We start from the raw sequence: 18,052 nt of genomic DNA, 5'->3' as shown, positions 1-18,052 counted from the left end.
GAACCAGGACCAGGCTCACTGTGAATCCCTTACACCAAACATGCTTATAGTGACAGTGAAGAGGAAAACTCCCTTTTAACAGGAAGACACTTCCAGCAGAACCAGGCTCAGTGTGAGCGGCCATCTGCCGAGGCCGACATACAGAAAGAAGCAGAGATACAAAGGAACTTATTATCCAGCTCCACAGGCAGCCCCGTCCAGGAAACACACAGCCAGGCAGATGAACCCCGAGCCCACCCCCACGCCAGAGAGCACAAGAGAGCATATCCAGCCAGTCAGAGAAACAGGACTACACTGAAAAATAGGCCGAGCTCCAAACTGTATAAACCAAAGGTGTTGATTAGAGCAGCTCAGTTGATATTTCTCTCCAGGATGGTGTCACAGCCAAACAGGAACAGACCAGATGAAGCTAATATAAGACAAAAAATCAGAGCGAGCATAACGCTAGAGATTGAACTAACAAATTCTGCAAACTAGGAGAAAAGAGGCCCGAGATAGTCAGCAGTACAGGAGCACCACAGGGGATAGAATTCTAACATTCCCATTTACTCTGTACACCTCTGACTTCCAGTACAAGACAGACTCCTGTCATCTGCATCAATACTTGCATGACTGTGCAGTTGTTAGGTGCATCACAGCTGGAAAAGAAGCTGAGTACAGAGAGCTGAGGAACTGCTTTGTTACATGGTGTTGAAACAATCATCTGATCCCGAATGTCAACAAAACGAGGGAAATGTAGATTTCAAAAGAAACAGGAGAAGGCTGCATTCTTCTCAACTTGGGAGAGAAAGTTGAGGTGGTACAGTACTATAAGTATAATTACCTTGTTGTGTACAACAAGTGACAACACTTTTGACTGAAAATTCAACTGTAAGGCTGTGTACAAGAATGGAAAGAGAAGACTATACTTTCTAAGGAAAGTTATGTCCTTCTGCATTGGCAGCAATATGATGCATATCTTCAATAAATCTCTTGTAGAGAGTCTGATCTCTTCTACAATCATCTGCTAAGGAACCTGCATCAAAACAAATTAAAGTAAGCTGAACAACATGGAAGTTGACCAGCTGTATTATCAGAACCTTTCATTAGATAATTTCACAAGGAAAAATAAAATTAAATTAAAAACCTTAGTGATCATCTTCAGAAGACACCAACAGAGTGTCTTCTCTATCAACACCCTCAGCAACTCATGGAAAAAGAAAAGAGCAGACTGACACTTTTGCAAAGTTAAATTTTTTTTTTTTTTCAATTTAATCTCTTGCTTTTAAAGAATGTCTCAAAGTAAAGAATTCAAATTAGTGTATGTGAATAAACTTCAATATCAAATAATTTCAGGGCAACAAATCATGAGAAAACACTCAAACCAATTTAACACTAAGTTTAATTTTTACACTGGTGGGTTTACTTTCAGATGTTTATTTACAAACTATATTTAAAAGACATATGACAGTAATTCATAAATTGAATATATATAGATATATAAATTTATAAGAACAAAAAGGAATAACCAAAAGAGAGATTTCAGCTAATTTTTACTGCTTTAACTGTCTTTCAAACCATGTTTAAAAAGACAAAACAGAAAGATTTACTCCAATTTGAGCATGCTTTACATGGCCAGTTATTACAGGAAACAAAAAAAATGAAGGATTCTAGATGTAAAGCATTGAAGTGGATTTAATTCACTTCGTCTCGGAAACTTCTTGACATTTTAGAGTCGCCAAAAAGCAGCAAGGTGTAAATATAAACCATATGAATACGACAAAAAGGGAATTTCAACTGTTATTACCATTATTACATAAATAGGCAAATAAGATGTGCAGACATCGCTTGTCCAGGTCAGACATGAACAGAATTCATCTTTACATACATTTCCTGAGTGCTGCTGCTGCTGCTTGGTTGGTTGGTTGTTTATTATAAAGAAGTTTGTTTCATTCAGGCTTTTTATTTTCAAAAGCAAAGCAACTGCAGGGGATAAAAAAAAGAAATGCATAACTGTTATCCAACTAAACCAGAGCATCTCACTGAAATATGATCTAATGTGACACAAAAAGCCCAAAATGTCGCTCAGTAGAGGTGCTCCTTTCGTTTTCCGGATAAAATAAATGTAAGTGTTCAGTTAAATATGAATAAAGCCGAGGTAGGAACCAGTATTTTAAATTGTGTAATTGTGTAATAGGTGGGTTCGTTTCCTGGCTCAAAGGTGTGAGCTATATGGAAACGGAGAAAAAAGGAAGTTACATTGACCTCAAAACACAACATCTGTTGATGCTTTAGTTGAACTAAGTTCCACTAGAAGTGGAAATTAGTGGGAAGTCAGTGAATACAAAAAAAAAAAGACATGTAGAAACCTAATCATTACATATCAAAATGGGAGAAAAATGTAAATGGACTGTTGTGCTCCTATATGGCTTTGCGTTTAAACTAATCTATATTAAATAAAATATTTTCCATTCAGGTTTTAACGTAAATATGAAAAAGTTTCACCCAGATTCTAAAAAAAACATAAAATGAGGCAGAACTAGGGGACAAAGGAAAAAACAATTTCCATATCTAAAACTTACCAAAAGCAAGCAACTGATGTGCATGATGCAAAACAAAATATGTAATTACAAAAACAATAACAAAATAAAATAAGTTAAAGATAATGGAAGTGATTTTGAAAATTGGTGTGCAGCCCTCATCCCATCCACTGTGCTTTAACAAATTTGTATTTAACAGATATACACCTGATGGCTTTAAAAGGTCCATTATTCTCTCAACATTCAGCAATGGACGGACGTTGATAACAAGCTCTACTCCAGTGCAAAAGGTCCATCCTTTTCTGGTATAAAAACTGTATGGATAAATATTTCTCTGCAGAGCAAATGAACAGCATAATCTCATCTCAGATTTTACCTTTCTATGTACCCCAAATTCTTTCTGAGGGGGAGAATGCAAACAGTGCTAGGGGTGCAGCAGGCCGCCAAATGCCTGGAAATTTGATGAGAGGAGGGCGGATGAGGAAGCCGAGGTTGAAGGAAGGTTAAATTCCACCTGCAGAGTGTGGGAGGCATGAGCTCCACCAGCTGCCACACCACAGCCATCGGAAACAAAAGGTCTGCCCTGCATGTGCAGCTGGTAGAAGCAGGAGTTTAGAAAGCAGTGGTCATCGTCATCGTGGGACTGAGGGCTTCCTCTGGCCCACTCGGGGCACTGGTCAGAGGGTTGAGGGTGGAGCTGCACTGAAGCCGTCAGACGATCCGAGTCAGGGTCTCCAAGTTCTTCGATGGATGAGAAAGAGAACGGACAGTCGAAAAGCTGCTGAGGACAATCGTCGTCACACAGTTCGGACAGACTCATCACCAGCTCACCATCTGAGCACACAGAGAGAAATTCAAATGATATGAAATCAAGAAAATGCTCAGATTCATCGGGTCTTTGATCTTTCAATAAATAGTATTCAAAGTTTTCATGAAATAATATTTTATTGAACCAGAAGAAAGAATTAAGCAAAACACACAAGTTGAAAATATTTTTCAAAGAATAAGTGTAGACTTAGGTAATACCGACAAAAGAAAGTTTATCAGTCTTTTAAAACCAGATTAGATTTAAATCTAAACCTAAATTGTAATTTAATTATTTCTGTTCAAGCCTTCTTCTTCATCTAAGGGACAAAAATAGAAGAGCAAAGATTTTTTTAATTATTTAATTGAAGTTTAAAACTACTGACCCAAATATAGAACGACCCTGATTATAAGATGACCCCCTTTCCAGGATCAGTTTTAGGAAGAAAACACAAAGACCAAAAAACAAATGATAAACCAAAGTAATTTTGTTTAAATAAACCATTTTTTGATAGAAGTGATAAGAATTTCATTAGAATAATATTGCATTAAAAGATTTTTGCAATTAAAGGAGGATTTTCACAAATATTTAAAAAAGCCTTCTCGACTTAGAAAAAAAAATGCACATGCACAACCCTGTACCCACTCCTGAGAGGGAACGCCTATTAACTGCTTGTGAGAGCGTGCACAAGCCCATTTCCCCTCGTGCACGCTCTGTTTACAAGTTGCCGTTTGCATCGCCTATACAAAATATGCAATTTTTCCACTATGTCAGACTCGTCACCAGGAAGTGAAAATGGGGAAGAGCACCTTACTTAAACATATCACCAGAATGATTGACAATTAGGAGGATCAGTTATTTTGATGATCCACCCGAAAAAAGAACATCCTCCACTATACCCTTAAACAATAAAAAGTAAAAAAAAAAAAACAAAACAAAAAACACAGTAATGACACATTTATTTGAAATCTTGCAACACTTCAACTCAAATACAATCTGAACTTTGCTCAAGGAATGTCTCTAAAACCTGCATGAGGCTTAAAGCACAGTACTCAGATTTCAAGTCTGGTGACAGAGAGGTACTGAGAACAGCACGTGCCAACTTAAACCGTGCCATCAGATCAGCGAAGCAGAAACACAGCCGGAATACGGGCGATCACAGACTACAATACACCCTCAACCCCAGTAGATGCAGCTGATGCTGACTTCCTAAATTAACTAAACAACTTCTTAGGAAGGTTTGAGGCACTGAACAACAACTCAATAATAAAAGCCGTTCCACACCAGGGGGAGGAGGCACTGAACCTGGACGTAGCTGAAGTGAGAAAAACTCTGAGGAGAGTCAACGCCATATTTCTTTGCTGCCAGACAGTTTGATGCCTTTTCTGCATTTACCACTACGATTTTAAAATAACTCTGAGTTTTGATGCACTCTGTTCCAGGCAGTGACTCTCTATTTGTAGCATCCTTGTCACTTCTTTTCTGTTTTGATAGAAAGATGAATCCAGCCACAGTGAGGTCACTGGCTTTAAAGAAAACTGGCGCCCTCTGCTGTTACGTTCGTGTAGCGACCCCAGACAACTGTCAGCCTGTATAATTGGTTAGACCCCTATTATAAGATCTCCAAAAAATTTCACATTGTTTTTAACTGGAAAAAAAACCTCGTCCTATATACGGGCTACTATGGTATTTACAGAATCCAATTAAGTCTAAAGCTTAAAATAATAAAAACATGATTTCATACATTTCCTAGAAAATGTATTAGAATTATTTTCAAATTTTATATACCGCAATCTTGCTTTGAGCTCAAAGTTATTTGAACTGTAATGATTGTTCATGAGTTGCTTTCTGATTTTGACGGATAACTTGATGTGGTGGAATGGAACACACAAACATAACGTCTTACAGCTGACAGTGGGCATCAGAGAAGGAACGGAGAAAGGACGTTGTCTGCAGACACTTAACAGCTGTTTTAAGGCACAATAAAGGGAAAGATACAAAAATATTCTGCAGCATTAAAAAAAAAATAGTATAATTAGAACCCAGTGACATTTACTTGTTCAGCTCCTTGATGTCAGAGGGCATAAAATAATTTCTGTACACATTTTCCTTGGCAATCTGTATCTCTGCAATGATGGAAGGAGCTCAAAGTGATGGGAGAGTGGGTGGCTATATTCATCGTGATCTTATGACTGACCTGATGCACTGCTTTACTGTGATGCTGAGACACAGTATAAATACAGTGCGCTAGGCTTGAAGAGATTGCTTTAAAAGAATGGTAACCAATAGGTGTGAACACTAATAAAACACTGGATTAACCAATGCTCGGAGTAATTTGCACATCCTCCTAGAAAGTTGTTCTTGCCTTGTCATGGTAGGATTGAAGTATTTAGATTTGACTTTTTCCCCTCCAAAAACAGAGTAAGTCAGTAATGTAACCAAATGTGGGATTATGCAGGGTGTTATTTTCTAGTGATACAATTTGCATCAAGATACACAATAAACCATTGCAATTCTAAGTGACAATCTTTTCAATAATAGATCATCACATTCATTTTCAGTGACCACAATTTTCTACACTATTTTTTTATTTTTTTACCTGCAGGCCCAGCCTGCTTTCTGTGGCGCATGTGGACGAAGGTCATGGCTTTAACAGAAAGCGGGGAGTTCGTCTGCGTCTGGGGCGGCCTTCTTCTTCTGGAGCAGAAAGCCGTCACGAACCGTGCAAGGACAAACATGCACATCCGACAAACACAGACATGCAGACATGCATGCACAAAGAGAACAAGACACGTGAAGGTAAAGGTGGGAGAAAACAAAGGAGACATAACAAAAACATAATGAGGATGAAGCAACTGATGATGTCTTGATGGCAGAAATTAAATAGAATTATGAAACTAAACAATGAAACTAAACATAGGATTATTAGAGAAGACTCCAACCATTAATGAAAACTAAAATTGAATTTTATAACAAAATACAAGAGAATTTTAGCATAACGACTCTCCTTCCTATTCAAATTAAACAATCATTTTCCCTGCAGTTTTTTTTAAAAGCTTGTTATTACATCAGTGGTCCAAAAACAAAAACTGTAACCATTGTATTCTCCTTCCATGTTTCAATGAAACTTCTGTATGAAGAACATGTATAGCATTAAGTTTAACAGTTGAACAAAAAATATATTTCATTTATACCTTGCTTGTTTAGATCTAGATTTGTGTTTGCAGGAAATGGGGACTCCATCTTTTCAGAGCTCATTGAGATCTCTGACAGCAACCCCAAAGTGTTGTTTCCCTCGAGATCTCCTCCTTCAGTGTCCTGGTCTCCATCCTCACTGAAACACAAAATCACATTCACTAAAGATCTGAAAGTTCTGAAGTGGATACAGTCCCAGCACTAGAAGTGTCATGGTGCAGAGTCTACTAGTATTTACATGCACTTAAATGTAACTTGCACCTGTGGACAGCAAGTTAGGGGTTATGCTAAATAGATTGCACATATAACAGTGGGTTTAGGGCAAACTACTGTATAAGTGAACATGTAATTCTTGATATAAGGCTTTATTTTTACTGCACATCCATCATAGTCTAAGAGTTTTTGCACATTACTCATTCCGCTTTTCTAAATGTGCAGATGTTACAGATTCTCTGTTTGGTTTACAGTAAGTCTGGATTGGGTCACGCAAAGACATTGTTGCTTCTCTGTTGGTTTACATCAGAGCATAATAGAGATGTTTAATGTCCACTTTGATCATATTCAAATCCAATATAATTGGGCCTTCATAATACAACCACTGTGTTTTGCTGTCTGATAAGAGTATTTTGACCATGACACACAGCATTATTATTGGATATGGGCATATCAATTTAGTTTTAGTTTTAATGGTTTGATACACTGAGAGCAAACAGCTTTAATGTAAATAGGACTTTAATGGTTTTTGTTTCAGGACGGCTCTCTTTTCATCAACTTTCCATGAGGTTCAGATTTAGGGGATAATACCTGCACCTTCAACAGACTGGCTCCCCAATTCCTACATAGCTCACATATAAGCTGTTTTGCCGCTTCTCTAAAGAATGCTCTGCTTGTACCTTGTCACAGCATTTTGCAAACTAGGTTTAATTGTTTACAACTCATAGCTATTCTCTACACCCCATAGCCAATCTGTCACATAAAAGCCAAATAAAATACACAAAAGTTTGACATTGCAATGTGACAAAACATGGAAACATTTAAGGGAGGAATGCTTTTTCAAGTCGCTGTAGTCAATTTTACTTCATATAAAACTTAATATTATAAATAAGCAATTAATACATTTAGAAACAAATCTAATAAATTCTGCATGGAGTTTGCATGTTCTCCCTGAGCATACGTGGGTTCTCTCCAGGTACTCCGGCTTCCCCCCACAGTCCAAAAACATGACTGTTAGGTTAATTGGCTTCTCTAGATTTTTCTTAGGTGTCAGTGTGTGCGTGAATGGTTGTTTGTCCTGTTTGTCTCTGTGTTGCCCTGCGATGGACGGGCGACCTGTCCAGAATGTACCCCGCCTCTCGCCCATTGACAGCTGGAGATAGGCACCAGCACCCCTCAAGACCCCACTTGGGATTAAGCGTGTAAGAAAATGGATGGATGGATGGAAATCGAATAAATACGGATTTTAGAAATAACTAATTGCTTTTAAGCATCTTTTTATATTACTATTATCTTACTTATCCTCTTCATTTATTGCCAAATATATCCACTGAAGTACTCACATATTCCCTGACTGTATGCTGTACTTCTTTCGGCTCATCCTTGTAGCTTGCTGGCTGAAGAACATGTGCCGCTCAGACTTCTTCCACATGTAGTAATACCCTACACACTCACCAACTGAGCGTGTTCGGACCTGTGAGAACAAAGGTTGCCTTTACAGTAGAAAGAAATCTGAAGAAAAACTGATAAACCACCGGTAACAGATGGTGCATTTAACAATATCCAGAGGTGAAAAAGTTCAGAATTTTACTTTTTTACCTTATTGGCCTGAATGAGATGGAAATTTTTCCCGTAAACACGATAGCCGTTCTCAAAGTTCCTACACTCTTCCTCACTCCAAGAGCACAGCTCCTCTGAAAGAAGCAGGTTAACAGAGAACAATAATATAATCCAGTTCAGGTAGAGTATATGTTATCATTTACACTAAAAATCATTCAACACCAGCTGATAATCTACCTGTAGAGTCCTTAGGCTAGAGCATAAACTCTGAATTTTTTTTCTTTTGTTTTTTCATACTGATCTGATTCAAATGCTACATAAAGGAACCTTATATCTTGCAATGTGGGTGAAGTTTTTAGCCTTGACACAAATATTATTTAGAAATATAACAAATTATCACAGATAGTAATGTACTTTTTATTATTTTTTTAATAAAATTAGCAGCAAAAGAAGGAAAGAAAAAGGAAAGAGTTCAGTGCACAGGATGATCCAGCTAATTAGCCAATATAACATTTTATTTTTTAATTTTTTTTTTATTAATTCAGTAAAAGCAAACAAAATAACAAATATTGCCACAGATATCTGATCCAGGTATTTGATCGGTGCATCTCTACCTTTTATTGTCAAATGGTTTACGATACAGAAATAAGGTTACCGGGCTTTGAAATAGCTGAAACACATTTTAGATAAATTTGAAGAGTTAAACTACAGTGGAAATTAGACATTTAGATATACAGTGTGACATTTCATGCTCACTTTCTTTTCTTAAATCAAATGTTTCAGGTCACTTAATGGGACTAAAATGATGTATTAGTGTTATACTATTTTTATATATTACAAAATATATTATACCTTTACCAGATGATTTACTAGTATGCTGTTTTAATAACCATTTCTAAAAAAATAAATGTTGACTTTTTAAATTGTGAAGTTTACATATTCTATGCATTCAAACTATTTTCTGAAAGCCAGGATGATGATGATTATGATGATGTCATGGCGATGAAAGCTTAGGCTACTTCGTAACATTAAAGTTAAATGGAGGAACACCAATGAAAGCATCGTCACGGAACGCTTTAAACATGCTTCCTTGTGTAAAATCTAGAAAATCAACTAAGCTATCAAGCAGAGTGCTGTGAGCCTTCATAGGTCTGGTCCATGTTGTTCCCACATATCTGAAGCTGCTATGTTCATATTTTCTAAAAATGATACCCCAGTTTAATGTGGTATCATTTTTATCTTTATATCCTGCTACCATAACACTCCAGTGTGATAGCAGAGTTTGCAAAACATCTAGAACACAAACAAACAAGACTTATAAAAAAAAAAAAAAAAAACCTGAAGATGCTACTGAAGCGGAAAATAAAATAATAAAGCTACTGGAAAGAGTTTGCTCTGCTCAACGACCAATCAGGGAGGAAAACATCATCTCCTACAAAGGAACATAAAAAGTCAAACAAAAGTTTGCAAATACACTCGGAAATAAAAAAATTTATGTGTAATGTGAAAATTATGGTGTGCGGGGCAGCGTCATGTTTTGTGGGTGTTTTATTACAGGATTAACTGGTGCACTTCACATAATAGATTATGTGAAACTAATGGATAAAAAAACAAAACAAAAAAAACAAGGCAGGGAGTTGAAGCTTTGGCACAAACCAATATTCTAATTAGACTGTGACCATAAGTTACAACCCAACTAGCCACAGAGTTGTTAAATGACCAAAGTCATAGATTTGATTTCAGGTTTATTTAAGTTAACATGAGAAGAAGGGTTGCAAACTTTAAAGTTGGCTGCATATATGTTTTTACACCAAGCTTATGTCTTAAAGTGAACTTTTAAATATTAGGGGTTAAATGAGCAACAGCACATCTTAAAAGGATTACCTATAAAAATGGATTAAGTGTTTTTTTTCATAACCAGTTGAACAGGTAATTAATTGAATACGGCAGTTTAACAGTTTAACGTTTAAGGCTGGGTTGGAAGTAAGGGTGTGCAACATAATCGTCCTGACGATGCATCGCGATTCTAATTTTTGTGATCTACTGCATCGATTCGTGAAGGCAAGAATGGATTATAAAAAAAAAAAAAAAAAAAAAAAAAAAATGAATGGTTGGCGCACATCAGCCAAACCAAGTGGAATACAACTTCCAGTCCAGCAGATGTCGCTGCGGATGTGTTGACGCCAGCTGCCTTTTGTCACAAGCATGTCTGGCCGTGGGATACTGCGACGAGTCATATGAAATTAAACATGGAGGACACTATGAAAATTCGCCACGCGGCTCCATCACATTTCATTTGCTTGGATGCATTTTGGCTTTAAAAACAAAGAAGGTAAAAACGAAATTGATATGACGCACGTAATTTGCAAAAGGCGAAATAAAAAAATTTGAATGTTTCCATTTCATTGGTATAAAGGACCACTGAGGCCATGTAAACGGCACTGATTATTCTTATTTTGTTATTTTAAGTTTGATGAATCCTAAGATCTTTTTGTCAGTGTGTCCACGCCAGTAATAGTAATATTTCTGTCCAGTATTTGTTTTCATGGCAACACCTCCAAAAGTAGTTTCAATAAATACAGCTATGTATGAATTCAGTTGCTTTCAGTTATGTATCAATTGAAGACACTATCCAGATCATACCCAGCCAGTCAGCCACTGGTAAGGGCTGTATCTTTTTCTTACAGTGTTCAGTGGAAATATCGCAATGCATCGCAATATTTCAAGTATCATGATGCATGGCGATAGAATCGCATCGTGGCATGTGAATCGTGATTCGAATCAAATCGTGACTTCTTTGCCAATACCCACCCCTAGTTGGAAGCCGAGTTTATAAGTCAATTGATACAAAGCCCATGATCTGCTTGCCCACAAACATTTTCTAGCTGAATTTAAATAATCTCCACAGGTTTAGCTTGCATGAAAGTGTTATATATCAGGCGTTGCCATATATAGGATAGAAATCAGATTATGTAACAAAAAATCAGAACAACAAGAGTCTTACCACTAAACACTTTAACATTGAAGCGTAATCGTCTGAGTGCTTCTTCTGCATTGAAGTTGCATTTCACTAGTTCATACAATGCCTAAAAGAACAGTGAAAAAGATGGCAAAGATTACAACCTTTCACAGAAACAGGAAATGTCATCAGCTAGCTATATATAAAGGAATAAATATACTTAAACTAAGCTAAGACAACAGTTCTTCTGAGGAATCTTAAGAAAACCAAGCAAGAGGTTCTTTAAAATAGTTTGTTGCAAAAACAAAAAACCACTACAAAAAACAAAACAAAAACGTCCATTAAACTGCTAGTTGCTGAGAATAGGATATAATGTCGGATTGATGTACCTGCTCATTGTCTTGGATAGGGGCTCCTTGGGTCCATACCGCCCACTCCTGGATACAAAGTTTTTGTGCATTCAGCAAAAATTCTTCCACTTCCTGCACTGGCAGAACCCCTGGCCTCCAAAGCAACTGGTCATCGTCTCTGTAGGCTGGATGACAGCAAGGAAGAGAAAGTGGCATAAAAGAAGGGGACAGAGGAAAAGAGGTGATAACTATTTCAGATAATTGCATAGCCTTAGTTCTGTTATAGTAACTTTGTAATTTTTAAATTCTTTAGAGATAAAACAGCTGAAAGTATTTCCTTGGAGTATTAGCTGTATAATGTTCAAGGGTTCTGCTCTACAAACACATCACTAAAAATGTTCCCTTACCTCTCTCCTCAGATGCATGGGGATTTATTGGTGGGATTTTTGCTTGATACATTGAGCCAACCTTGATCTGCAGTAGAGAAAAACAAAAAGAAGCTGTTAAAATATGAACATGCATTGAACTTGAATTTGAGAATGTGAAGTGAGTTAATTCCCAAAGTAAATTTTCCTGCTTGCATTTTCCCATACTCTCTATGGCCACTACAGCCCCTGTTAAGGCCAGAAAACACAGTATCCAATTTTGCGTCTGATTAACAGAAAATTGTTTCAGACAAGGTTGTGTTGTTTAGCGTCAATTGAAAGTGAATCTGGACGATCACACCTGACACCATTTTATGCAAGGGGGCTTGCGTAGGTCTGACTGAGATAGACCCCCAGGTCTATTTTAGTCGGACTTTGCAGCAATTTCACGGGTCTGACAGGAAGAGAGACGAAGTTACATATTTTCAAGGATACAGATTTTCAAACGATTTGGGGGATAATACAAAATAAAATCTGTTAATCGCATGGGGAAACAGTCAGCTTCTGGAATAGACTTCCTGAAGCTGGCTTAAGGAAGAGAAAAAAATGGATTTAGTAAAATAGTGAAATAACGAGGGGCACAATAAACTTCCCAGATCTCACTCTGAGAATCACATCTCACTGCCTCAGCCAGCACATTAACTATCCCACGGCATTCATTGCTGTGCTTTTCTTTTCTTTAGATGTGGATCTAATTATGTGTATATAATATAGACATATGAACTTTCTCTATCTGATCTGGTTTGAGATGCTGCACAAACTCGCTTTGCTTTTTAGAATGCAGCAGTATTTTTTATTTTATTTTTATAATCTGTCCCAGTCAAATGTGGGAAATTATTTTAATTTGTGAATAGCACAGAGACAGAATAACAGAAAAACTCTGCGCAGATCTGCCCGTGCTGCCTAGTGGAAGCCTCTGTATACGCAGTCAGTGTGACATCAGAGATTAAAAAGGCATACACAACCGGTGTGTTCTTGCCTTTACAATGGCAAAAAAAAACTGTTTTACACAGTATGATGCGCATATACACAGCACTGAAATATATTCTCCCCTAAACATAAATAATTACAGACAGACTGACTTCATGCTGCATAGATAAAGAAATGCTATAAACACTTAAAGTAACTCAGATGTTGGAAATTTCTACTACTTTCTAATTCTTCTGCGGACAAATGGAACCTATTGTCATCTGGTGTTGTGAATAGTGTTGCACTAAATCAAATTTGTTATATCTCAAACGTATTTAGATCACTGGGTTCAGAACAGTATTTTGTCTTATTCTAATATTGTATTAAAGATGAGCCTCCACTTTCATCAAAAAACAACCATTAATACTAATATTTAACAAAATATATCTTATCTTTTTGTGTTCCTCCACTGGTATTTATTTCTAGTTATGAGCTCCAAGTCCTTGAATTTAGGAATTCCCCTGTAACTCCTTCAGAGGGCTTTGATTACACAGTGAGAAGAAATACTCTATAAATGCTATACCCTCATTAGTTTTAAATGTATCTGATTTAATACGATAAAAAGGATTGCCCACCAAACGATGCGCGTCATTCTACTGTTCCTGAATTAACATTACAGTCGTTACAAATATGAAGAAAAACATTTTTATGGTGCCCAAATTAATTCTATCACAGTATTTCATAATGTTTTAAATCACATTCCATAGTTCTGACAATCTAATATGAATTATTATACTGAATTAAATAAACCTTAGAAATACTACTAATATTACAGTCAAAGTCTTTGATATTTCATTTTAACTAATACAAATATTTTCTGCCCTTGGAGCTGCAGCATGACAGAACCCGTTAGCAATAATTTATAAATTCATAGTTAATTAGACGTAACATATTGGCCTGAATATAAGATAAGTTCTTTTTCTCTTTAAAAAACTATGTGAAAATGTGCAGTCGTCTTATAATCGGGATCAAACCAATTATACAGGCTGACAGGTGTCTGGGGTCGCTACACGATCGCAACAGCAGAAGGCGTTAGTTATTTGTAAAGCCAGTGACCTCATTGTGGCTGGGGTCATCTTTTTATCACAACAGAGAAGAAGTGAGAAGGATACTAAAAATGGAGAATGGCTGCCAAGAATAGTGGATAAAAAGTCAGACAAGTTTGCAGACATTTGAGGCAGAGTTATGACGCAGATTTTAAAATAATGGTGGTCAAGAGGAGTGGAGGCATCAAAACAACTGTCAGGCAGCAAAGAAATACGCAGTTACAGAGAGCAATGTCAGAAGAGGGCATGTTGAAAAAGGCTAGGAAAAAGGCAAACAGCTAAAGAAGAGCTTATCAAAAACTTGCAGAGCTGCAGGGTGATAGAAGAAGTAACAGCGAGCGCAGCGAGACAGAGGACATCTGTGATTAAAAGCCTCACGCAGGTTTTTGAGACGTTCCGTGAGCAAATTTCAGATTGCATCGGGTTGAAATGTTGCAAGATTTAAATTAAAATGTTTAACTGCAAAAATCTTTCAATGCAATATTCTTCAAATAAAAATTGTTATCCCTTTATTATAAAATAGTTTCTTTAAACCAAATAAATTTGGTTTATTAGTCTGTTTTCCCTCTATTTTAGTCTTGTTTTGTCTCTAAAAATTGGTCCTGGAGAGAGGGGGTCGTCTTATAATCAGGGTCGTCCTATATCCTAACTGAGGTCGCGAGGGGTGCTGGTGCCCATTTCCAGCTGTCTACTGGCGGGAGGCAGAGTACACCCTGGACAGGTCGCCAGTGGAATCCGGATCTTATTGCTGCAAGGGGACAGTGCTACCCACTGCGCCACTGAGCAGCCAGACCATCATAAGAAAATAATAAACAAATGAATAAAACCACAGGTCACACAAACTCAACAGACTAGTTTGTTGGCAGCCCTAGAATGTATTGGTATTGCAAAGATGAGCTTAAGTGTATATTGTCTTAAAGGTGAGTGTCCCAAATTTATATCTTCTTTATATATTTCTGATTCATTTTTCAGATATATTGTGCTATCTGCTACTACTATTATAACCATGGTGAAGATATACAAAAACTCCTTCAAATACTGATTTTTTTTTATTGAATTATAGTATTCAATGAAGCAAAAAAAAAATAAATAAATAAAATACAAACCACTGATGCCAAAAGTATCTGCCCACCAAACATTCATACAATATAACACAATAGATAATGCTCATTAACCCACTTCCATGGGGTGTACATATAAAGTAAGAAAGAGATCCATTTCTTTTTTCCATCAATTACCGTAATTCAATGTATAATACTTTGTTAATCCCTAAGGGAAATGAAATAATTATGAAAATAAGTTAATTAAAAAACCAAATGGTGAAAGGCATCTTGCCCTTAAAGTATTACCATACCATACCAACTTTATTTATGAAGCACTTTATACACCGAACAGGACCAAAGTGCTGTACACAATCATAAAATACAATAAAATTATAAAATAGAGAAAAAAAACGAGTGTAAAATACATATTAGTATACAAAAAGAATAAAACAAAGTAAAACCTCTCAAATTGTGTCAAAAGCCAAGGAAAAAAGATGAGTCTTAAGAAGGGACTTAAAAGCAGTAAGAGAAGAGGCCTGTCTTATGCTCAGAGGCAGATCGTTCCACAGCTTAGGAGCTGCCACAGAAAAAGCACGGTCTCCTCTGAGCTTGCATTTTGTCTTTGGGACCATCAGAAGCAACTGATCAGCTGATATCGAGATATCGATGGATTTTCATTAACCCTGCTTGCAAACTGAATTATTGAGGTATTTGTGAGTTCACAAACAAAGGGAAACCATTCTATAGAGTTCCAACTTTAATCTTCCACGTTTATCCCAGAGCAGATATGTTTCAGTATCATAGCGGAGCATAAAGCTGTGATAAAAGGAAGAGCCACTGAGTCCGCAGTCAAATCAAGATAAACATGGCAGTGCAGAAGGACGTGCATGTAGCCACTGCTATCACATTTGTTTTGTCGAAGTCTACAATTTCATTTTTGAAATAGGAACAACAAAAGCATAAAAGTGGAACTTGTTGTGGTTTATCATGGCCTCTGCTGCCATTTCATTTGTTAGAATAACTAGCTAAAATCAAACGTTGGTAGGCTTTGCCCAATCAACTGAAAAGGTTCTGCTTAACGTCCCTCTTTCCACCTGACATACTCGATAGAGGTAGTCCCAGATTATTAATGTGTTGAACTAAAACTGAGGGCTACACATCATCAATCTGCTCAATCTTCAAAAGTCAAAGAAGGAAAGCTACTCCCCTTAATACTTTAAATTAAACCTTTTTAAACAAATGGAAATGTTACAAATAAAGGTGGATGAGGACAAAGGTTTAACTTGCCATCATGCACAGTGACCAGCTCAACATAATATTCTTTGTAGCTAACCTTGTGCTCGTCATTGGATGGAATAGACCAATCATCAGTGTCCTCATCTGATGAGTTGGCAGAGGAAGATCTGTCTCCATCTGAAATAGAACAAACAACAAAGAGTGACTCAAGCTTTCATTAGTAAAATGAAAGATGGCAAAAAGCAGTTTGCAAGCTTGAACGATTGCCTCCAGATTCCAGAAGAGACATGATTGACAACAACTATGAAAACAAGCCAACAAATTCTTTAGGATTTTCAAGCATGTGAATAAGTCATATGTCTGAAGCAGAATAAAAGAATGAATTAAATTCTTAAAAGAACCGCCTGCCAAACTGAAGCAATTGTAGGATCAAATATACAGTGAGGAAAATAAGTATTTGAAGACCCTACTATTTTGCAAGTTCCCACTTAGAAATCATGGAAGGGTCTGAAGTTGTCATTGTAGGTGCATATCCACTTTGAGAGACATAATGTAAAAAAAAAAAACAAAAGCAAATCCAGAAATCACTATGTATGATTTTTTAAACTATTTATTTGTATGATACAGCTGCAAATAAGTATGTGAACACCTAAGAAAAACAATATTAATTTGATACAGTAGCCTTTGTTTGCAATAACAGAGGTCAAACGTTTCCTGTAGTTTTTCACCAAGTTTGCATGCACTGCACGAGGGATTTTGGCCCACTACTCCACACAGATCTTCTCTAGATCAGTCAGGTTTTTGAGCTGTCAATGAGAAACACAGAGTTTGAGCTCCCTCCAAAAATTCTCTATTGGGTTTAGGTCTGGAGATTGGCTTGGCCACACCAGAACCTTGATATGCTTCTTACAGAGCCACTACTTGGTTATCATGGCTGTGTGCTCTGGATCATCATCATGTTGGAAGACTCAGCCTTGACCCATCTTTAATATTCTAACTGAGGGAACAAGGTTGTTCCACAAAATCTTGCACTGCTTGTCTCCGGTCATCCTCTCCTTAATACAATGCATTCACTCTGCCCCATGTGCAGAAAAACATCCTCAAAGCATGATGCTACCAATCCAAACACAGTTAGTGGAATTATGACCAAAAAGTTCTAATTTGGTCTCATATGACCACATGACTTTCTCCCATGACTTCTCTGGATCATCCATGGTCATTGGCAAACTTAAGACAAGCCTTAACATGTGCAGGTTTAAGCAGGGGAACCTTCTGTGCCATGCATGATTTTAAACCATGACGTCTTAGGGTATTACCAACAGTAACCTTGGAAACAATAGTCCCAGCTCATTTCAGGTCATTGACCAGCTCCTCTGGTGTAGTTCTGGGCTGATTTCTCACCTTTCTTAGGATCATATAGACCCCACGAGGTGAGGTCTTGCATGGTGCCCCAGTTTGAGGGTGATTGACAGTCATGTTTAGCTTCTTCCATTTTCTAATCCATTTTGTCTCTAGTGTCTTAGGTCAGCTCCTTGGTCTTGGCCGTGTTATTAGTTGGATTATTACTGATCGTATGGATTTAGGATAATAAATAGAGTGGAGGTGGACATTTTGAAGGCAAAAAGGTCTTTGAGGTTTAGAATTCTAGCTGTTACTTATTTTCCTCACTGTGTATATATATATATATATATATATATATATATATATATATATATATATATATATATATATA

General features: G+C 37.0%; 1 protein-coding gene across 3 annotated transcripts in view; it reads right to left on the bottom strand.

Annotated features, from left to right (window-relative positions):
• Positions 1-1,383: 1,383 nt before the first annotated feature.
• The window catches only part of LOC107085697 (mesoderm induction early response protein 2-like), a 39,832-nt gene continuing 23,163 nt past the window's right edge, over positions 1,384-18,052 (bottom strand). The window contains exons 5-13 of one of the 3 annotated variants that reach the window (XM_015376182.1): positions 16,418-16,497; positions 12,009-12,075; positions 11,641-11,786; positions 11,297-11,378; positions 8,332-8,426; positions 8,076-8,206; positions 6,519-6,658; positions 5,924-6,021; positions 3,144-3,353 (exon numbers count right to left, since the gene is read on the bottom strand). In XM_015376182.1, coding sequence (XP_015231668.1) covers positions 5,966-6,021; positions 6,519-6,658; positions 8,076-8,206; positions 8,332-8,426; positions 11,297-11,378; positions 11,641-11,786; positions 12,009-12,075; positions 16,418-16,497 — 797 coding nt within the window. In that variant the 3' untranslated portion in view covers positions 3,144-3,353; positions 5,924-5,965. Of the gene's footprint in view, positions 3,354-5,923; positions 6,022-6,518; positions 6,659-8,075; positions 8,207-8,331; positions 8,427-11,296; positions 11,379-11,640; positions 11,787-12,008; positions 12,076-16,417; positions 16,498-18,052 lie in introns of all 3 variants that reach the window. The other 2 variants (XM_015376183.1, XM_015376181.1) reach the window with 2 other exon arrangements.

Source organism: Cyprinodon variegatus, unplaced genomic scaffold, assembly GCF_000732505.1.
Source record: "Cyprinodon variegatus isolate N-32 unplaced genomic scaffold, C_variegatus-1.0 Scaffold131, whole genome shotgun sequence".
Taxonomy (NCBI): domain Eukaryota; kingdom Metazoa; phylum Chordata; class Actinopteri; order Cyprinodontiformes; family Cyprinodontidae; genus Cyprinodon; species Cyprinodon variegatus.
This window is presented reverse-complemented; position numbering and strand designations above follow the sequence as displayed.